At 44.0% G+C, this 23,224-nt stretch overlaps 1 protein-coding gene and 1 pseudogene across 4 annotated transcripts in view; one reads left to right on the top strand and one right to left on the bottom strand.

Annotated features, from left to right (window-relative positions):
* Positions 1-364: 364 nt before the first annotated feature.
* Positions 365-6,899, bottom strand: LOC111528904 (annotated as a pseudogene).
* A 341-nt stretch (positions 6,900-7,240) lies between these two features.
* LOC111528908 (zinc finger protein 347-like) overlaps positions 7,241-23,224 on the top strand; it is a 19,594-nt gene continuing 3,610 nt past the window's right edge. Inside the window, exons 1-4 of one of the 4 annotated variants that reach the window (XM_026448840.2) lie at positions 7,241-7,425; positions 14,600-14,726; positions 15,548-15,676; positions 22,547-23,164. In XM_026448840.2, the coding sequence (XP_026304625.1) occupies positions 7,399-7,425; positions 14,600-14,726; positions 15,548-15,676; positions 22,547-23,164 (901 nt within the window). In that variant the 5' untranslated portion in view covers positions 7,241-7,398. Of the gene's footprint in view, positions 7,426-12,917; positions 12,981-14,599; positions 14,727-15,544; positions 15,677-22,546; positions 23,165-23,224 lie in introns of those variants that run through there. The other 3 variants (XM_026448839.2, XM_031934778.1, XM_026448841.2) reach the window with 3 other exon arrangements.

Genomic DNA, 23,224 nt, shown 5'->3' with positions numbered 1-23,224 from the left:
AAATTAGCTGTGTGTGGTGGTACATGCCTGTAATCCCAGCTACTTGGGAGGCTGAGGCAGGAGAATCGCTTGAACCAAGGAGGTGGAGGTTGCAGTGAGCCAAGATCGTGCCATGGGGCTCCAGCCTGGGCAACAAGAGAGAAACTCCGCCTCAAACAAACAAACAAAAAATTTTTTAAATTTTTTTTATTTTTCAGGGGGGCGGATACCAAATATCATTATTTGAAGGAATGGTACAAATCAAATAACTTGAGTGGATGTTTTGGTACAACTTACAGAAAAGGTAAAGGAAACCCCAACACGCATGCACTGCCTTGGTGACCAGGGAAGTCACCCCCTGGCTATGGAGAAATTAGCCTGAGGCTTAGCTTTCATTATCACTGTCTCCCCGGGTATGCTTGTCAAAGAGATATTCTGCCAAACCGGATTCGGGTGCTCCCATCTTGCGCAAGTTGGTCACGTGGTCACCCAATTCTTTGACAGCTTTCACCTGCTCATTCAGGTAATGTGTGAAGGGGTGGCCTGCCCCTCCACACTTGTGGGTGTTTCTCGTTAGGTGGAACGAGAGACTTGAGAAAAGAAATAAGACACAGAGACAAAGTATAGAGAAAGAAAAGCGGGGCCCAGGGGACCGGCGCTCAGCTTACAGAGGACACACGCTGGCACCGGTCTCTGAGTTCCCTTAGTATTTATTGAGAATAATCTTTTTTTTTTTTTTTTTTTTTTTGAGGCAGAGTCTTGCTCTGTCGCCCGGACTGGAGTGCAGTGGCCGGATCTCAGCTCACTGCAAGCTCCGCCTTCCGGGTTTACGCCATTCTCCTGCCTCGAGTAGCTGAGACTACAGGCGCCCGCCACCTCGCCCAGCTAGTTTTTGTATTTTTAGTAGAGACGGGGTTTCACCGTGTTAGCCAGGATGGTCTCGATCTCCTGACCTCGTGATCCACCCGTCTCGGCCTCCCAAAGTGCTGGGATTACAGGCTTGAGCCACCGCTCTTTACCATCAAAAAGATAAGGGAGTAAATCAGCAGTAAGACATATAGATAAAGATCTTTGTGACCTGAATAAGTTCAAGGAAAATGCTGTGCCTTGAGATGCATATGCAAACATCTCCATAAACCTTTTAGCAGTATTGCTCCAGCAAATCCCGCCTTATTCCTAAAGGCGGTTTTCTCTTTGCTCAGTAAACAAAGCACACAATGGGTTTTACACGGAGACGTTCCATTGCCCAGGGAGGGGCAGGAGACAAATGTTTTTCTCTTACTTGAGATTAAGAGAATGGTGATGACCTTTAACCACAAGCAGCCTTTAGGCACTTGTTTAACAAAGCACATTCTGCACAGCCCAAAATCCTTTAAACCTTAAGTGACCACAGCACATGTCTCTTGCAAGGACAAAGTCGGGGGTAGGGTCACAGATTAACAGCATCTCAAATACAGAACCAAATGAAGTCTCTTAAATCTACTTCTTTTTTTTTTTTTTTTTTTTTGTTTGAGATGGAGTCTGGCTCTGTTGCCCAGGCTGGAGTGCAGTGGCCAGATCTCAGCTCACTGCAAGCTCCGCCTCCCGGGTTTACGCCATTCTCCTGCCTCAGCCTCCCGAGTACCTGGGACTACAGGCGCCGCCACCTCGCCCGGCTAGTTTTTTGTATTTTTTAGTAGAGACGGGGTTTCAACGTGTTAGCCAGGATGGTCTCGATCTCCTGACCTCGTGATCCGCCCATCTCGGCCTCCCAAAGTGCTGGGATTACAGGCTTGAGCCACCGCACCCGGCCCAAATCTACTTCTTTCTGTATAGACACAGTAACAGACTGACCTCTCTTTTCCCCACAAATGTGTCTCAATGAAGTCACACAAATGGGATTCATTTTTGTCAGTGGCCAGTTTGTGCAGTTCCAGTAGTGACTGATGCACATTTTTTTTCCAAATGCAATGCACACTTCATCGCATTCAGCCCATCATAGTCTGGTTTCTTGATATCCCGAAGGAAGATTCGGCCACCTGTTTGGTTCTGCAGCTTCATCAGTTTCTCCTCATGTTCCCTCTCCTCATGAGATTGGTGAAGAAAGTATTTGGCAAAGTTCTTCAAAACCACATCACCGCGGTCAAAGTAGTAAGAAATGGACAGGTAAACATAGGAGGCATAGAGCTCCAGGTTGATGGCGCCCTCTGAGTCCTGGATGGGGCGATCCGAGGACGCGGTGAAGAGGTGACCGAGGGCTGACTATGGGCGGCCGGCCTGGGTGGGGGACGAGCGCCGGGTTCCGTCCAAGCACTGTTGAAGCAGGAAACCCCGGCAATTGTCGGCAAAGAACGTCTCACAAAAAAATTTGTTTAGAGACAAGGGCTTGCTATACTGCCCAGGTTGGTTTTAAACTCCTGGCCTCAAGCAACCCTGCTGCATCGGTCTCCCATGCGGCTGGGATTACAGGCATGAACCACTGCATCCAGCTTCACCAGTAAATTGACAGTAGGTTACCTAAGTGAGAAAAGTTGGAAGAGTTCAAGGATACCAACATGGAGCTGCATAAAAGGTCATTACATACACACACACATCTACATCCATAATACTTTACTACTCTTACGATTAAGCCAGTCATGTGATAGCAGAGAACAAATTTAAGGCCATAGAAAACATTTAAGATATAATTTCAATTGTTAAAAAAATACAAAACTTATTTCACATGATGATGTGTCCTTGATAAAAACCATGGGCTTCTGCCTTCACACACTAATGCACACACATCACATGTACACACAGTTAAATAAGAAGAGTTGTGTCTCAAGGACTCACTTTTTTCAATGATCTTTAAAATCACCACTTTTTCTCATGAGCATTGCAGCAAGTTTGGGACACTGGAAATGTACAAATTGCACTTAATGTCGTTCATCAACACTATTGTATATCAAACTACTAAAAATTGTACAACAAGCTGTTGTGGCTCATGGTTGTAATCCCAGCACTTTGGGAGGCTGAGGCGGGCAGATCACTTGAGCTCAGGAGTTCAAGACCAGCCTGGGCAACAAAGCAAGACATCATCTCTACAAAACAAATTTAAAAATGAGCTGGGGATGGTGGTACATGCCTGTAGTCCCAGATACTCAGGAGGCTGAGGGGGAGGATCTCTTGAACCCAGAACTTTGAGGCTGCTGTGAGCTATGATAGACATCATATTCCAGCCTGTCTCAAAAATAAAAAAATTAAAACTATTAAAAAATGGTATAACATAAAAGTACCATATAGAAACCTGAACTCAAGCCGGGCGCGGTGGCTCACGCCTGTAGTCTCAACACTTTGGGAGGCCGAGACGGGCAGATCACGAGATCAGGAGACGGAGACCATCCTGGCTAACATGGTAAAACCCCATCTCTACCACAAAAAAAAAAAAAATTAGCCAGCCGTGGTGGCCTGTAGTCCCAGCTACTTGGGAGGCTGAGGCAGGAGAATGGCATGAACCTAGGAGGCAGAGCTTGCAGTGAGCCGGGATCATGCCACTGCACTCCAGCCTGGGCGACAGAGCAAGACTCCGTCTCAAAAAAAAAAAAAAAAAAAAAACACACACAAAAAAACAAAACTTGAACTCCAATATCTATGAAATACACATATCTAAAAAAAAAAAAAAAAAAATACAAGTTTATGCAATGAAATTCAGATATTTAGGCATTAACAAAAGCCCAATGGAGTTTATTAGTTTATTCCACTAATAAAACCATAACAAACAATTAGACAGTTTTTCAGTATTACATATTAATTTAACTGATTTAGAAGAAAAATATGTTTAGCAGCAGTACTTACCTCAAAAAAATTATTGGGTCATTAAAAATCAGTCCAAAAAGGAAATTTGGGAAAAAAACATTATCACAACCAAACATTAAAGCAACAAAATTATACCAGATATCATGATCATCAGTAAACACGGGATACATTTCCTTTAATTAAGATGGTGAAAAGGGGGCTGGCCAGGGCTCCAGGAAACACCACTGTCCAGAATGGCTGAGCAGGGACCAGTAAAAAGGAAAAGGGTGGAAAATAAGGGGGCGGGAAAGGGAATAAAGAGATCTATTTGTTAAAACTAACAGAAGACATGACCATAACATATAAAAACAATGTTGTTTACGTAAAAAAACTAGTAACAATAGGACTGGGCGCGGTGGCTCACACCTGTAATCTCAGAACTTTAGGAGTCCCAAGTAGGTGTATCACAAGGTCAAGAGATCAAGACCAGCCTGGCCAACATGGCGAAACCCCTTCTCTACTAAAAATACGAAAATTAGCCGGGCATGGTGGCATGCACCTGTAATCCCAGCTACTCGGGAGGCTGACGCAGGAGAATCACTTGAACCCAGAAAGTGGAGGTTGCAGTGAGCTGAGATCATGCCACTGCACCCTAGCTTGGGTGACAGAGCGAGACTCCGTCTAAAAAATAAAAAAGAAAAAAGAACTAGTAACAGTATAATGAAAACAATCTTCTTTTCAAAGTAGCTCTCATTAAACACACACACACACACAGACACACACACACACCACATCCTATATTTCCAATAAAAAATATGCTATGGCACCTAATTCAAATACATTTCCAGACCTATGTAAATAAATTACAAAACTGCTGAATTGGTGATGCCAATAAGACAGAGGAATAGGAAGTCCCAAACACTATCTCCATCACGAAGACACACATCTAGTAACAACACATTTACCAACTGCCTTTGTAAGAAATCTAGACACCATGTAAGTGGTTGGACTTTTTTTTTTTTTTTTTTTTTGAGACCGAGTCTCACTCTGTTGCCCAGGCTGGAGTGCAGTGACAAGATCTTGACTCACTGCAACCTCCACCTCCTGGGTTCAAGCGATTCTCCTGCCTCAGCCTCCTAAGTAGATGGGATTACAGGTGCACGCCGTCACACTCAGCTAATTTTTTGTATTTTTAGTAGAGACAGAGTTTCACCATGTTGGCTGTGCTGGTCTCGAACGCCTGACTTGAAGTGATCCGCCCACCTCACCCTCCCAAAGTGCTGAGCGTGAGCCACTGAGCCCAGTGGGTGGGACTGAGCGTGAGCCACTGAGCCCATTAATAAATGCCCAGTAGGAAAATTGGAGACACTTTCTGATAGAGGTCCTACCCTGGCATCAGGGGGTATCACTGTGATTAAACCACCGACTCTTGATTTCTCAAAAGGTAGGGAAAGTATGGAAAAGTCCATCTAATATCCTGACTTTTCAGGGCACTGCCTGAGGGACAAGTTTCTGTCTTGGTTGAACATAAACACTGAAAGTGAAAGGATGCCAGATCAGGGAAATCACTGAGAACAAAGGCAATCAACATAAACCAGAGTCTGCAGTAACGCAAGCAGACACTAGGTGGAGAACCAGACCACCGCTTACCATGAAAACACAGGGACTGCAGAATTACAGAGTGTCAACAGGAGTGTTGCTGAAGAAAAACTGGCAAATCTTCTCAGGTAACTACAAGCAAAAGCCCAGAGACGACAGATTCCCAGAAAAGGCTTCAGAGGTCTCCAGAATCTCTAGTCAGGCTAAATAGAGAATGTCTTCCCTGAAGGAAGCCAGAAATAAAAATGCAGGAGTGGCTGATTAGTGAAATGCTGAGGTGCCAAGATAACAAGACATTCAAGAAGATAAGGAAACATGATCCACACAAAGGAACAAATGAAACCACCACAAACTGACACTAAAGAGATGAAGATGTATGAATTATCAAACAAAGAATTGAAAATAAGAGTCACAAGATGGTCAATGAATTAGAGCACACAGACAACCACAGGAAATCAGGAAAACAAGATACGAGCAAAATGAGACTACAATAAAGAGACAAAAGCTATAAAGGAGAAACAGAGAAATTTTAGAGCTGAAAAATGTAATCAGAAACGCAAAACACAGAGCCTTGGTGCTCAATGCTGCACACAGATTACAATCCCCGGGGCCACCGTAGTTATTACTGAGGGTAGATCCCAAGCTGACCATAGGAATAGGAATCTTGGGCAAAGGAAAGTTTAAATGGTTAATACGTTAATACGTTAAAATACGTTAAAAGGTATTTTTGCCAGCGAATGGGACAGAAGTTGAAATGGTTTATATAAATGGTTATTTCTGCCAGCAGGTAGGACAGAAGAGCTACTAGTGAGACTGAAGCAACTCTGGGTGGGGATCTGGCATCTCTGGGGGTGTCGGTCTAGGGTAGATTTAATCCAGGAAAGTTTCCGCAATTTGAATTAATTTAAGCTTAACTAAAAAGCCCTGAAAATGTCTGTGAAGGGTACGCAAACTAGAATGTGAAATGCAAAACTCTGCCTGGGCAGAATGTGTAAGTAATTTCAAGTCACCTCGCAACAGAACTTAACACAATCCCCTCCATTTTCTACACCCATTCACCATGGAGGGAGAGAGTCAGCCCTGTGCACAGTTGCAGAGATTTTCATGTGGTAAATACCTGGGGTGTGGAGCGAGGAGGGCTAATACCGGTGACATTAACTCTTGCTTTAGAAAAAGCAGTAACTTTTTTTTTTTTTTGAGACGGAGTCTGGCTCTGTCACCCAGGCTGGAGTGCAGTGGCCGGATCTCAGCTCACTGCAAGCTTCGCCTCCCGGATTTACGCCATTCTCCTGCCTCAGCCTCCCGAGTAGCTGGGACTACAGGCGCCCGCCATTACGCCCGGCTAATTTTTTGTATTTTTAGTAGAGAGGGGGTTTCATCGTGTTAGCCAGGATGGTCTCGATCTCCTGACCTCGTGATCCACCCGTCTCGGCCTCCCAAAGTGCTGGGATTACAGGCTTGAGCCACCGCGCCCGGCCTGAAAAAGCAGTAACTTTTTAAAAATAGTTGAGCAATTTAAGTTTGCAATTTAGGAAAACATCTTACTTTCCAATAGCGATGGCCCACATAATTCCAACGGCTTACCTTAAAATTGAAACATTAACTTAAAATAAGCAGAAAGCAAAACTGCTCCGCAGGACACGAAATAGACTTGTTTCCAAACCCAGAAAACAGGGACGCTCTGGGAACGCAGGCTCCCATCCTCCCTCCTTTGGTCCCTCCCGGCCCCGCCCCCCGCCTGTCCAGGCCCCGCCCCACCCTGCGCTTTTTCTCCCCAGTCCCCTCCCTGTGCCAGTCGCGCCCCCTCTAGGCCCCGCCCCTAGGACCCCTCCGTCCTATCCGGCCCCGCCCCCTGGCCGACTCTCCCCGGCCAGGCCCCGCCCCTTCCCCGCCCCCAAGCCGCCCAGTCTCAGCTGCGCGCGGTTTTCTACAAACACGGAAGCGGATCGCGGGGAGTGACGGCTGCGCCGCAGAGCGTGAGTTTCGCTCTCTCCAGATTAAATCTGCGTTTCGCAGTCCCCCTTCTTCCATCTGCCGGGTCTGGAGAGGATCCCTACAGATCTTAAAATGCCCGCACCGCGCCCTCCACCCCAGGTACATTCTGACGTTGCTGCAAGAGTGCGGGGATCGCTTTCCCTTTGGGTTAAAGTCACTCTAAGGCTACTTCCTGAATCTGGTCTTTCTGCCTTGCGCTAGGTAAACATGGCCTTTCGCGTCTTTTGCTGCCTAAAATCCTTTACCGATTTTTCTTCGCACTTTTTTATTTTTTTATTTTTTTCTGAGACGGAGTTTCGCTGTGTCGCCCAAACTGGAGCGCAGTGGCGCGATCTCGGCTCACTGCAAGCTCCGCCTCCCGGGTTCACGCCATTCTCCTACCTCACTCTCCCAAGTAGCTGGGACTACAGGCGCCCGCCATCACGCCCAGCTGATTTTTTTGTATTTTTTTTTTAGTAGAGAGGGGATTTCACCGTGTTAGGCAGGATGGTCTTGATCTCCTGACCTCGTGATCCGCCCGCCTCGGGCTCCCAAAGTGCTGGGATTATAGGCGTGAGCCACCGCGCCCGGCCAGGGGCACTTTTTAGAGCCTTCACCTGCACGGTGGGTTCAGGTCTATCCGGTTCTCCAAGACTCGCCCTTGTCGGCCCTTGGAGCGCAGCGCTGCAGCCTCAGTCCGGAGGGGCCGGTTCCTTACCTTGGTTCTGGGATTCTGCAGACCCCACCCCTGTCCTAAGGTGCCATCTTTGTCTTTCTCATCTGAAATCTTTCTCAGGGAGGGCCTTCAGCTCCCACGCCCCTCTAGGCAGTCACCTCCCATGGTGGGAAGGTGAGCTGGGCTTGTTCTGTGACACCCATGGTGGAGGAGGTGACCTCAGCCTGTCCTGTGACACCCAGTATTCTTTTTTTTTTTCGAGAACGAGTCTCCCCCTCTGTGACCCAGGCTGGAGTGCAGTGGTGCGACCTCGGCTCACTGCAACCTCCACCTCCCAAGTTCAAGCGATTCTCCTGTCTCAGCCTCTGAGTAGCTGGGATTACAGGCATGCGCCACCACACCCGGCTAATTTTTGTATTTTCAGTAGAGACAGGGGTTTCACCATGTTGGCCAGGCTGGTCTTGAACCCCTGACCTCAGGTTATCCACCTGCCTTGGCCTCCCAAAGGGCTGGGATTTGTAATCCAGCCGGTGTAATGAGCCACCGCGCCCAGCCAACATGGAACACTTCTGACAGCAAATGTGTGGGAGTTTTTTTCCCACACACTAGGCAATTCTCCAGTGGACAACAGCTGCGTGTCCTATAATTCAATTCAATTCAATTCTGACACTGTGCACCTGGAGTTAGAGTCAGAGCCAACAGGTTAAGGTCTTAGTCCCACAAGACCACCCCCCCACCCTGCTCTGCCGCCACTTCAGACATCAGTCAAAAGTAATAGATTGTCACCTGTCCTTAAAACTGACCTATATATTGGGGCTCCCATGACTCCTTCTATGGGTTTGATTAATTTGTGAGGACAGCTCACAGAACTGCTGGAAGCACTTACTTATGTTTACTGATTTTTTTTGCAGTCAGTCCTCGCTTAATGTTTTCTATAGGTTCTTGGAAACTGGGTCATGAATGAAATGACATACAGCAGGTTCTCAAATAACGTTGTTTTGTTCAATGTCATTATTATTATTATTATTTTTTTTTTTTTTGAGACGGAGTCTCGCTCTGTGGCCCAGGCTGGAGTGCAGTGGCCTGATCTCGGCTCACTGCAAGCTCCGCCTCCCGGGTTTATGCCATTCTCCTGCCTCAGCCTCCCGAGTAGCTGGGACTACAGGCGCCCGCCACCTCACCCAGCTAATTTTTTGTATTTTTTTTAGTAGAGACGGGGTTTCACCGTGTTAGCCAGGATGGTCTCAATCTCCTGACCTCGTGATCTGCCCGTCTCAGCCTCCCAAAGTGCTGGGATTGTGGGGGAAAAGAGAGATCACCCTGTTACTGTGTCTATATAAAGGAAGTAGACATAAGAGACTCCATTTAGTTCTGTATTTGAGATGCTGTTAATCTGTGACCCTACACCCAACTTTGTCCTTGCAAGCAAGAGACATGCAGTGTGGTGACTCAAGGTTTAATGGATATTGGGCTGTGCAGGATGTGTCTTTGTTAAACAAGTACCTGAAGGCAGCTTGCTGGTTAAAAATCCTGCCCGTCCCTGGGATTGGAACATCTCCGGGTAAAACCCATTGTGTGCTTTGTTTACTGAGCAAGGAGAAAACCGCCTTTAGGAATAAGGTGGGGCTTGCTGGAGCAATACTGCTAAAAGGTTTATGGAGATGTTCGCATATGCATCTCAAGGCACAGCATTTTCCTTTAAACTTATTCATGTTACAAGGATTTTTGTTCATATGTCTTGCTGCTGATTTCCTCCCTACAATGATCCTATTTTCTAGCTACTCCCCTATCTTTTAGATGGTAAAGATAATTATCAATAAATACTAAGGGAACTCAGAGGCCGGGGCCAGTGTGGGTCCTCTGAAAACACAGCACTGGTCCCCTGGGCCCCGCTTTTCTTTCTCTATACCTTGTCTCTGTGTATTATTTCCTTTTCTCAAGTCTCTCATCCCACCTAACGAGAAGCACCCACAGGTGTGGAGGGACAGGCCACCCCTTCAGGGATTACAGGCTTGAGCCACCGCGCCCGGCCTATTATTATTATTTTGAGATGGAGTCTAGCTGTGTCGCCAGGCTAGAGTGCAGTGTCGCGGTCTCCACTCATTGAAACCTCCACCTCTCGGGTTCAAGTGATTCTCCTGCCTCAGCCTCCCGAGTAGCTGGCATTACAGACACGTGCTGCCATGCTAAAAATGGCTGCAATGGCATTTTTTATGTTGATGAGGAAAAAAGTTGCCATTTCACTTAAAGTTCCTGTTTCCAAGAATCTGTTGATAAGATCAAGTGAGGATTTGGTGTATGAATAAAGGATATCATAAATGATAGTCATGAGCAGCTAGATGAAGAGATACGTATGGTGAGGGCTGAGAATGTTCTGAGCACAGGAGCTTCCGTCCTTGTGGATTTGGGTGTACCACCCTCCTGGCATTCAGATGTGTTTGTCAACCAGAAAGCTCTCCAAACTCTATAGATCAGGAATTTTTATTGAGGCTTCATCCTGTAGGCATGAGAGATTATTAACTCAATCTTTAGCCTGTTCCACTCTTTGGGAAATGAGTGATGGAGCTGGAATTTCCAAGCTTCTAATCATGGCTTAGTCTTTCTGGCAATTGGCTGTATCCAGGAGCCCACCAAGACTTGCCTCATCAGACCAAAGACACTCCTATCATGCAGGAAATTCCAAGGATTTAGGAGCTTTGTGCAAGGATGCGAGGTCAAAGACCACGTATGAGAACAAAAGATTCTCCTAACACCCCTTTCTATGAGAGGTTTAGGATCTATGTCCCAGGAACCAGGGGCAGAGACCAAAAATACATTTCTTGTTATTTCACACTCCCTCTGAGTGGAGCTCAATCCTGGTTTGACTTGAGAGTACTGAGTCGTTTTGCAAATAAAACTCTTGTACCTCTTTACCTGAGATTTCCATTAATGTCATGGGGTTGGAGTCCAGCCTTGATAGTAGTTATGTTACCCCAGCTGATTCTAATCTGTGTCCAGCATTGATACTGAGGCTCTGTGTCCTCTATTTCTTTTTTAAAAATGTTTTAGATGGAGTCTCACTTGCTGTCACCCAGGCTGGAGTGCAATGGGGCAATCTCAGTTCACTGCAAACTCTGCCTCCTGGGTTCAGGCGATTCTCCTGCCTCAGCCTCCCGAGTAGCTGGGACTACAGGTGTGCGCCACCACACCTGGCTAATTTTTGTATTTTTAGTAGAGACAGGGTTTCACCATGTTGGCCAGGCTGGTATTGAGCTCCTGACCTCAGGTGACCCACCCGTCTCCGCCTCCCAAAGTGCTGGGATTACAGGCGTGAGCCACCATGCCCAGCTTATTCCGTTTCTCTTTCCTTTCCGAAATTTCATTCTTTGGAGTTGCAAATCTTCTCTGAGTCTGAAGCGTCCTGCCTGACACGTTTGCTCGCACTCACCTGTGCCTTCCCTCAGTCCCTCTCATTTCACTTACATTCCATTGCCTGTGACCCAGTGATATGAACTTGGGAAGAGACCCTACTGGGCATGGTCCTGGGAAGGCCTCACACCAGACATGGATGGACATGGTGTGTGGGCCCCGTGGTGTCAGGACTGTTAGGCAATGCAGATTGTTTAGCAGCCACATCTGGATGCACTGTGAGGTCTCTGTGGATCAGGAGTACAGAAGCTGCACATGGAAGTCACGTACTAATGTGCACAAGTACCTGGTAAATTCCAGAAAAGTAGGCTGATAAGGGGAATTCTGGCATGTTGTTTGTCTGATTTAATAATGCATTCAAAGATAAATACATGAATCTATGTTTTTGGCTCCAGAATTGTTATGATTTGGAATGGAATGGAAAGCTCAGAAACACCTTAGTGAGGGGAGGGTGTTTTATTCTACCACTGATTTTTTTTTTTTTTTCTGAGATGGAGTTTCACTCTTGTTGCCCGGGCTGGAGTGCAATGGTGCAATCTTGGCTCACTGTAACCTCCGCCTCCCAGGTTCAAGCAATCCTCCTGCCTCAGCCTCCTGAGTAGCTGGGATTACAAGCATGTGTCACCACGCCCGGCTAATTTTGTATTTTTAGTAGAGATGGGGTTTCTCCATGTTGGTCAGGCTGGTCTCAAACTCCCAAACTCAGGTGATCCATCTGCCTTGGCCTCCCAAAGTGCTGGGATTACCGGCGTGAGCCACCATGCCTGGCTCCACCAATTTTAAAATATGAAATCAATCTAAATCTTTTTCTTTTTTTTTGAGACGAAGTCTTGCACTTATCCCCTAGACTGGAGTGCGATGGTGCGATCTCGGCTCACTGCAATCTCTGCCTCCTGGGTTCAAGCGATTCTCCTGCCTCGGCCCCCCGAGTAGCTGGGATTACAGGTGCCTGCCACCACGCTGGGCTAATTTTTGTATTTTTAGTAGAGACAGGGTTTTACCATGTTGGCCACGCTGGTCTTGAACTTCTGACCTCAGGTGATCCACCCGCCTTGGCCTCCCAAAGTGTTGGGATTACAGGCATGAGCCACCTCTCCCGGCCAGAAAACAATCTAAATCTCTAACAGCAGGAGATTATTTAAGTCATTTTCAGCACATCCTTCTTTCAGAGGTTGCTTTTCAGTCTCTTGATTCTTTCTTTTGGTGCAGAGATATTTGTAAGTTTGATGTAGTTCCATTTGTATATTTTTGCTTTTCTTGCCTGTGTCTTTGGTGTCCTATCTTAGAAATCGTTGCCAAATTCAGTTTCACAAATCTTTTCTCCTATACTTTCTTCTAGGAGTTTTATCATTTTAGGTCTTAGGTTCAGGCTTTTAATTCATTTTTTTTTTGCTTTGTTTTTTTGTTTTTGTTTTTTGTTTTTTGTTTTTTGTTACCCAGGCTGGAGTACAGTGGCGCGATCTCAGCTCACTGCAACCTCTGCCTCCCGGGTTCAAGCGATTTTCCTGCCTCAGCCTCCCGAGTAGCTGGGACTACAGGTGCCTGCCATTTCACCATGTTGCCCAGGCTGGTCTCGAACTCTTGACCTCAGGTGATCCACCCGCCTCAGTCTCCCAAAGTGCTGGGATTACAGGCGTGAGCCACTGCGCCCAGCCTAAATATTTAAATTTAAATGGATAGAATTTTATTTGTAGTTTGACTATAACTATTTCATAGGGATTGAAGTTAAAGCTTTAAATAGTTTTTCATGTTTTTACCATTCTTTTATCGGCCTGATATAACATAATGTTGACAAACTAAGTTAAATACAACTTACACACTTTACTGTCCCCAAGATGCTGAAATGCACATGAGGAAAAATAATAGTGAAAAAAGTCATAAAAAATATGTCATTGAGAGGCATGTTTTTTCTTTGTTAATTTACGTTTGTGTATGTGTGTGTGCATGAATGTACGGATGCACAATCCTATGGCTTTTTTTTTTTTTTTTTTTTGAGACGGAGTCTCGCTCTGTCACCCAGGCTGGAGTGCAGTGGCCGGATCTCAGCTCACTGCAAGCTCCGCCTCCCGGGTTTACGCCATTCTCCTGCCTCAGCCTCCCGAGTAGCTGGGACTACAGGCGCCCGCCACCTCGCCCGGCTAGTTTTTTGTATTTTTTAGTAGAGACGGGGTTTCACCGTGTTAGCCAGGATGGTCTCAATCTCCTGACCTCGTGATCCGCCCGTCTCGGCCTCCCAAAGTGCTGGGATTACAGGCGTGAACCACCGTGCCCGGCTCCTATGGCTTTTATAGAAGACACATCACCATTTCATGAATCAGTTTTGTATTTTTATTTTTTATTTTATTTATTTATTTTTTTTGAGATGGAGTCTAACTGTGTTGCCCAGGCTGGAGTGCAGTGGCGTGATCTTGGCTCACTGCAACCTCCACGTCTTGGGTTCAAGTGATTCACCTGCCTCAGCCTCCCGAGTAGCTGGGATTACAGGTGTGCACCACCACACCCAGCTAATTTTTGTATTTTTAGTAGAGACGGGGTTTCACCATGTTGGCCAGTATGATCTCAATCTCTTGACCTCATGATCGCCTGCCTCGGCCTCCCAAAGTGCTAGGTTTACAGACGTGAGCCACCACGCCTGGCCACACTTTTTAGATTCTGACCTTTCTTTCTTTAAAGCCACCATGGACATTGTCATCTCTGAAGACAACACACCTCTTCTGGCTCATCTAGATACTGAATATCACTGTGTGTCAAACATAATATCTAGCACTACTATAGAGATAGCCATGTGTTGATTTTTTTATTTCTACGTTTCTTCCATTGTCTACAGAAAGAGAAATCCACACTTCTTTAGAAGATATCATAAGCTGTTACAGAAGAGTGTAATAAAATGCAATTAGGGAGACATAGCTAATGTTCTTCCTAACATCCCTAAGTGCCCCAAAATACTTTAGCATGGATCTGCCAGAACTCTCCCTTCAGTAAATCAGTACAGTTCTCTCCTCTTCTCATTTTATGTAAAGATGATAACTCTCCCCATATGTGCTTGGGAAAAAGCGTTTTTCAGACACAGTTTGCCTGAAAATACCTTTCCATGGATTTCCCAGAACGTTCCTTTAAACTAAATGGACGTATACCTCTCTTTTTGTCGTTCTGTGTGAAGATAATAGCTCTACCCATGACTTCTTGGTGAAATGTGTTTTTTCATATCAGGGAAAGTTGACATTCAGGGATGTGGTCATCGAATTCTCTCAGGAGGAGTGGAAATGCCTGGACCCTGCTCAGAGGGCTTTATACAGGGACGTGATGTTGGAGAACTACAGGAACCTGGTCTCCCTGGGTGAGGATAATGCCCCTCCAGAAGCTGGGATCTGCTGTGCTGTATCTCTGCGTGTTACCTTATGTGCCTCTTGGGAGCCCCTGCGTTGCTCAATTAAGATTGAAGTTATGTTAATTCTCAGATGAAAAGCTAAATAGTGCAGCATCTGGACTTCCCCCATTTTCATTAGTTATCCCATTTTCAAATGATCTACCCGCTTCAAGATATGTCATTGGTGGTTCCAGAGCTTAAGCAGAAATAAATCCTATGGTAGACTTTAAAAATATCTACTTTGGGTTGGGCACGGTGGCTCATGCCTGTAATCCCAGCACTTTGGGAGGCCAAGGCGGGCGGATCACCTTAGGTCAGGAGTTTGAGACTAGCCTGGCCAACATGGTGAAACACGACCTCTACTAAAAATACAAAAAATAGCCAGGCATGGTGCCAAGCGCCTGTAATCCCAGCTACTTGGGAGGCCGAGGCAGGAGAATCACTTGAACCCGGGAGGTGGAGGTTGCAGTGAACACAGATTGCGCCACTGCACTCCAGCCTGGGCAACAAGAGCGAAACTCCATCTCAAAAAAAAAAAAAAAAAAAGAAAAATAAAACAAACCCACTTTGCTGTTTTCTATCCCTTTGCTTGTGATTTAGTACTTCTTAGAGGACAGCTTGATGTCCATATCTTACCACGTTCCCTAAACATTCAGAAACAGGCATTCAGTGGGTGAATTTGTGAAACATTTTTCTAGATCCATTTGTAATGTCCTCTCTCCTCCTCTAAACAAAGGGCTGAGATTCTGTAAAAGCCACAGCACATCACATTCCTTTCTTTTTCTAAGCAGGAATCTCTCTTTCTGAAATGAGTATTATTTCCATGCTGGGGCAAGGGAAAGAGCCCTGGACTGTGGAGAGTGAAGTGAGAATAACAACAACATCAAATGGTTGGGAACGCATCAAAGGTGTGAACACAGGTGAGAGCTCAAATGGACAGAGAGGAAGCTGCACCGTTAGTAGTCGGGTAACTCTTTCCGAGTTGAAGAGTTCTATGGGACAAAAAGCGTTTAAATCCTGTGAGCTCTCAAGGGAAACTTTTATTTGCCCTCATTTATCCCTGGGCTCTTCTGACGTGTAATAGTTTATCCTTTCACTCTTCCATGGTGCTACAGCTCAAACAGTGACAAAGGCGAAGTCTTTATCATGATGGACAACACCTTGTCATGTGACTTCTGTGACCTCTTTGGTTTCTTCACTCTGAGGGGCAGAGGGAGGGTTGTGTCAAAGGGGTCTCCTGTGATCTCTCCTGTACCTGATGGCGTCTGATGCTCAGCTCTCTGTCTATACAGATCAGAGCTGAGGCCTCCATAGACCTGCCCCCTTGACGTCTTCAGATTTTGCCTCATTTCCTGTACTTGGGAGGCCTAATCAGTTGATAGGAAAACACTGGCAACTCCTCCTTTGCATCTGGGGCTCCGGAAACCTCATGGTGCTGTCTCCAGCCCTCTCTGCCTGTTGAAGTCTTTCAGCCTCAGTCATTTCTTTTGTTCTGCTTTTGCCACAGATTGCAGTGTGTGCAACAGGGGAGTACACTGGGTTTTCTGGGATTGTTTACTCGGTACTGGAATGACACTAGACAGAGAGGTCCTTTTTTTTTTTTTTTGAGACAGAGTCTGGCTGTCTTGCCCAGGCTGTGTGTGATGCAGTGGCGAGATCTTAACTCACTGGAACTTCTGCCTCCCGGGTTCAAGTAATTCTCCTGCCTCAGCCTCCAGAGTAGCTGGAACTACAGGCGCATGCCACCACACCTGGCTAATTTTTGTATTTTTTTTATACTTTAAGTTTTGGGGTACATGTGCAGAACGTGCAGGTTTGTTACATAGGTATACATGTGCCGTGGTGGTTTGCTGCACCCATCAACCCATCATCTATATTAGGTATTTCTCCTAATGCTATCCCTCCCCTAGCTCCCCAACCCCCAACAGGTTCTGGTATGTGATGTTCCCCTCCCTGTGTCCATGTGTTCTCATTGTTCAACTCCCACTTATGAGTGAGAACATGTACTGTTTGATTTTCTGTTGTGTTAGTTTGCTGAGAATGATGGTTTCCAGCTTCATCCATGTCCCTGCAAAGGACATGGATTCATCCTTTTTTATGGCTGCATAGAATTCCATGGTGTATATGTGCCACATTTTCTTTATTCAGTCTATTGTTGATGGGCATTTGGGTTGATTCCAAGTCTTTGCTATTGTGAACAGTGCCACAATAAACATATGTGTGCATGTGTCTTTATAGTAGAATGATTTATAATTGTTTCAGTATATACCCAGTAATGGGATTGCTGGGTCAAATGGTATTTCTAGTTTTAGATCCTTGAGGAATCGCCACACTGTCTTCCACAATGGTTGAACTAATTTACACTCCCACCAACAGTGTAGAAGCATTCCTATTTCTCCACATCCTCTCCAGCATCTATTATTTCCTGACTTCTTAATGGTCACCATTCTAACTGGTGTGAGATGGTATCTCACTGTGGTTTTGATTTTTCATTTCTCTAATGACCAGTGATGATGAGCTTTTTTTCATATGTTTGTTGACCACATAAATATCTTCTCTTGAGAAGTGTCTGTTCATATCCTTTGCCCACTTTTTGATGGGGTTGTTTTTTTCTTGTAAATTTGTTTAAGTTCTTTGTAGATTCTAGATATTAGCCCTTTGTCAGATGGATAGATTGCAAAAGTTTTCTCCCATTCTGTAGGTTGCCTGTTCACTCTGATGATAGTGTCTTTTGCTGTGCAGAAGTTCTTCAGTTTAATTAGATCCCATTTGTCAATTTTGGCTTTTGTTGCCATTGCTTTTGGTGTTTTAGTTATGAAGTCTTTGCCCATGCCTGTGTTGTGAATTGTATTGCCTAGTTTTCTTCTAGGGTTTTTATGGTTTTAGGTCCTATGTTTAAGACTTTAATCCATCTTGAGTTAATTTTTGTATAAGGTGTAATGAAGGGATCCAGTTTCAGCTTTCTGCATATGGCTAGCCAGTTTTCCCAACACCATTTATTAAATAGGGAATCCTTTCTCCATTGCTTGTTTTTGTCAGGTTTGTCAAAGATCAGATGGATGTAGATGTGTGGCATTATTTCTGAGGCCTCTGTTCTGTTCCATTGGTCTATATATCTGTTTTGGTACCAGTACCATGCTGTTTTGGTTACTGTAGCCTTGTAGTATACTTTGAAGTCAGGTAGTGTAATGCCTCCAGCATTGTTCTTTTTGCTTAGGATTGTCTTGGCTATACAGGGTCTTTTTTGGTTCCACATGAAATTTAAAATAGTTTTTTCCAATTCTATGAAGAAAGTCAGTGGTAGCTTGATGGGGATAGCATTGAATCTATAAATTACTTTGGGCAGTATGGCCATTTTCACAATATTGATTCTTCCTATCTGTGAGCATGGAATGTTTGTCCATTTGTTTATGTCCTCTCATTTCCTTGAGCAGTGGTTTGTAGTTCTCCTTGAAGAGGTCCTTCATGTCCCTTGTATTGTATTCCTAGGTATTTTATTCTCTTTGTAGCAATCGTGAATGCAAGTTCACTTATGATTTGGCTCTCTATTTGTCTGTTATCGGCGTATAGGAATGCTTGTGATTTTTGCATATTGATTTTGTATCCTGAGACTTAGCTGAAGTTGCTTATCAGCTTAAGGAGATTTTGGGCTGAGACAATGGGGTTTTCTAAATATACAGTCATGTCATCTGCAAACAGAGACAATTTGACTGCCTCTATTCCTAATTGAATACCCTTTATTTCTCTCCCTTGCCCGATTGCCCTGGCCAGAACTTCCAGTACTGTGTTGAATAGGAGTGGTGAGAGAGGGCATCCTTGTCTTGTGCCTGTTTTCAAAGGGAATGCTTCCAGGTTTTGCCCATTCAATATGATATTGGCTATGGGTTTGTCATAAATAACTCTCATTATTTTGATACATTCCATCAATACCTAGTTTATTGAGAGTTGTTAGCATGAAGGCTGTTGAATTTTGTCGAAGGCCTTTTCTGCATCTATTGAGATAATCGTGGTTTTTGTCATTGGTTCTGTTTATGTGATGGGTTACATTTATTGATTTGCATATGTTAAACAAGCCTTGCATCCCAGGGATGAAGCTGACATGATTGTGGTGGATAAGCTTTTTGATGTGCTGCTGCATTCAGTTTGCCTATATTTTATTGAGGATTTTCACATCAATGTTCATCAAGGATATTGACCTGAAATTTTCCTTTTTTGTTGTGTCTCTGCCAGATTTTGGTATCAGGATGATGCTGGCCTCATAAAATGAATTAGGGAGGATTCCCTCTTTTTCTGTTTGGAATAGTTTCAGAAGGAATGGTACCAGCTCCTCTTTGTACCACTGGTAGAATTCGGCTGTGAATCCGTCTGGTCCTGGACTTTTTTTGGTTGGTAGGCTATTAATTACCGCCTCAATTTCAGAACTTGTTATTGGTCTCTTCAGGGATTCGACTTCTTCCTGGTTTAGTCTTGGGAGGGTGTATGTGTCCAGGAATTTATCCATTTCTTCTAGATTTTCTAGTTTATTTGCATAGAGGTGTTTATAGTATTCTCTGATGGTACTTTGTATTTCTGTGGGATCGGTGGTGATATCCCCTTTATCATTTTTTATTGTGTCTATTTGATTCTTCTCTCTTTTCTTCTGTATTAGTCTGGCTAGTAGTCTACCTATTTTGTTAATCTTTCAGAAAACCAGCTCCTGGATTCATCTGGTTTTTGAAGGATTTTTTTGTGTCTGTCTCCTTCAGTTCTGCTCTGATCTTAGTTATTTCTTGTCTTCTGCTAGCTTTTGAATTTCTCTGCTCTTGCTTCTCTAGTTCTTTTAATTATGATGTTAGGGTGTTGATTTTAGATCTTTCACACTTTCTCTTATGGGTTTTTAGTGCTATAAATTTCCCTCTACACACTGCTTTAAACATGTTCCAGAGATTCTGGTACGTTGTGTCTTTGTTCTCATTGGTTTCAAAGAACATCTTTATTTCTGCCTTCATTTCATTATTTACCCAGTAGTCATTCAGGAGAAGGTTGTTCAGTTTCCATGTAGTTGAGCGGTGTTGAGTGAGTTTCTTAATCCTGAGTTCTAATTTGATTGCACTGTGGTCTGAGAGACAGTTTGTTATGATTTCTATTCTTTTGCATTTGCTGAGAAGTGTTTTACTTCCGATTATGTGGTCAATTTTAGAATAAGTGCCATGTGGTGCTGAGAAGAGTGTGTATTCTGTTGATTTGGGGTGGAGAGTTCTGTAGATGTCTATTAGGCCTGCTTGGTCCAGAGTTGAGTTCAAGTCCTGGATATCCTTGTTAATTTTCTGTCCCATTGATCTGTCTAATATTGACAGTGGGGTGTTAAAATCTCCCACTACTATTGTGTGGGAGTCTAAGTCTCTTTGTAGGTCTTCTCTTTGTGAAGCATCTCGAGGGAGCTTATGAAATTGAATGATGCCTACCTTCTTTAATGTCTACCATACCTTGTCTTGTTTAAGCCAGTGCTACTTTTATTATAGTACATTTCTATATTTTGTAAATGAACTTGTTTTTATTTAATCAGCAGTCCATATTTTGATGAGTTTAGTGATGGTTTTATGTCTACAATATAATAGGGCTTTGTATTGGGGAATCCATTTTTAAATATATTTTACAAGCTTTCCTTCTTTAGTTTGAGGGAATGGCTCAGTAGCAGTTCCTTAAAATCTGCATAAACTCCAGAATGTATTGAAAATATTGTCTAAATTGTTGTTTATTTTTGTTTCACATGACTTAATATCTATTATTAAAGTGTCAGGCTAATTTGTTATAGCTTCTAAATTGGGGAATTTTCTGTCTTAAGAATACACTTCTTTTTCTTTTTTTTCCTTAAAAATTTTTTTTATTTGTTGAGAATATACTTTTTACAATTAATTCAATGCTTTATTTTCAGAAATACCATTACATTGACTTCACATAATTTGTTATAGAAGATAACATTGCTTTTTCTATAGTATATTTTCAATTGTCTAATCATAACTTGTTGGGTTTGGGTTAAATGTCACTGAATTTTTATGTCCTCCATACCTTATTTTGTAAAAATTATGCTGCTTATCTAGACTTGTCACATCCATCTTGGTATACTAAATTAATATTTAAATATCTCACAGTATTTTACAGGAAACGTGTCTCATTTCTTATACTTCAAGGACTTCTCCACTGTTATGTATATCACCTGTATTTTCTACAAATTTCTGAAGTTCTGCAAGTCGCATTCTTCAGTTAATACATGACTGTTTTGTTCCCCACCTTTCTTTCCATCTGAATTTTCTGTAACGTTCACTTGGTTCCTGTCAATCCATTTCTTGGTGCTGTCTTGTTATTCTCTGCTCCTTATGTGCTGCTGTGTTGCTGAAAACCTAGCTCCATGGGTCTCCGTGCACTGCCAGGAAATGTTTCTGCGCTTTGCATTCACTAACAGCTCCCTTCAGTATAAGCCGTTACCCACTGTGGGTCATTTACTTATTTTCTTTATAAGGTTACCGCTGTAGTTTGGAGGGGATGTTTGTCCCCTCCAAATCTCATGTTGAAATTTGATCCCCAGTGTTGGATATGGGGGCTAATGGTAGGTGTTTGGATCATGAGAGTGGACCCTTCACGAAAGGCTTGGTGCTGTACTTGAGGTAATGAATGAGTTCTTATTCTATTACTTCCCCTGAGAGCTGGCTGTTGAAAAGAGCCTGGCACCTCCTCCCCTCTTGCTTCCTCTCTTGCCATGTGATCTCTGCACATGCCATCTTCCCTTTGCCTTCTGCCATGAGTGGAAGCAGCCTGAGGCCTCACCAGAAGGAGCTGCTGGTGCCATGCTCCTTGTACAGCCTGCCCCCACTTTTTAGAGTTAACATAAGTTTGCACAACACAAATGTTTGGGTTATAGGTCATTTGAAACTGGATTTCTCTAAAATTAATTTGCATCACATATAATCACTTTTTCTTTATTAAAAATCCTGTTCCTAAAAATTTGAAGATCATGGTTGAAAATTTTATAATTGGCCGGGCGCGGTGGCTCAAGCCTGTAATCCCAGCACTTTGGGAGGCCGAGACGGGTGGATCACGAGGTCAGGAGATCGAGACCATCCTGGCTAACACGGTGAAACCCCGTCTCTACCAAAAAAAATACAAAAAGCTAGCTGGGCGAGGTGGCGGACGCCTGTAGTCCCAGCTACTCGGGAGGCTGAGGCAGGAGAATGGCGTAAACCCGGGAGGCGGAGCTTGCAGTGAGCTAGTGAGCTGAGATCCGGCCACTGCACTCCAGCCCGGGCGACAGAGCGACACTCCGTCTCAAAAAAAAAAAAAAGAAAATTTTATAATTGTTCAGTATAAATACTATTTTTGGTATAATATCTTTTTCTTTCTCTCTGTCTTCCCTCTTTCTCTTTTTCTTTCTTTTTTCTTTTTCTTTCTTTTTTTTTTTTGAGATGGAGTCTTACTCTGTCACCAGCCTGGAGTGCAGTGGCACAATCCTGGCTCACTGCAACTTCTACCTCCTGGGTTCAAGTGATTCTCCTGCCTCAGCTTCCCTAGTAGCTGGGACTACAGGCGCATGCCACCACACCTGGCTAATTTTTTGTATTTTAGTAGAGATGGGGTTTCACCATGTTGGCCAGGATGGCCTCAATCTCCTGACCTCGTGATCCACCTGCCTCGGCCTCCCAAAGTGCTAGGATTACAGGTGTGAGCCACTGCACCCAGCCAATATCTTTTTCAATATGAACTACTGATTTGCCAACTGTAGTTAATAGAAAACCTGTCTTTTAAATATCTTGTAGATGTCTCTCCTACACATATGATCAAGAAATCACCACCAAAAGAGAACAATAGCACAGGAAAAGTATTCCAAGCAGTGATGTTGGAAAAACATGAAATTCGTGACATCAAAGATTTTTACTTCAGGGAAATGCAGCAAAATATTCTTGACTTTGAGTGTCAGTGTCACAATGATGAAAGAAATTACAGAGAAATACCTGCAATTAAAATTAAAAACATCACTGGAAGCAGAGATCAAGGTGATGGAAGGAATGCAGGAAATAAACCAGTTGAAAATCAGCTTGAACTAAGTTTTTGGTCGCATCTGGCTGAACTACAGGGATTTCAGACTGAAAGGAAAATTTATGAATGTAATCAAAGTGAGAAGTCTGTCACCAGCGGCTCCTCAGTTTCATTACTTCAAACAAATCTTCCTCGTGTCAACACCAGCATTTCTAATATGTATAGGAATGATTTTATGCATCCTTCATTACTCACACAAGACCAGAAAGCATACATTAGGGAAAAACCTTACAAATGTAGTGATTGTGGCAAGGCCTTTAATCAGAGGTCCAACCTTACTATACATCAGAGAATCCATACTGGACAGAAACCACATAAATGTGATATATGTGGCAAAGGTTTCACGCGAAGTGCAAACCTAGCAAGTCATCATAGAATTCATACTGGAGAGAAACCTT

Source organism: Piliocolobus tephrosceles, chromosome 21 (genome assembly GCF_002776525.5).
Source record: "Piliocolobus tephrosceles isolate RC106 chromosome 21, ASM277652v3, whole genome shotgun sequence".
Classification (NCBI taxonomy): domain Eukaryota; kingdom Metazoa; phylum Chordata; class Mammalia; order Primates; family Cercopithecidae; genus Piliocolobus; species Piliocolobus tephrosceles.
Note: the sequence above shows the minus strand (reverse complement) of the source record. Positions and strands in the feature narration are given on the sequence as shown.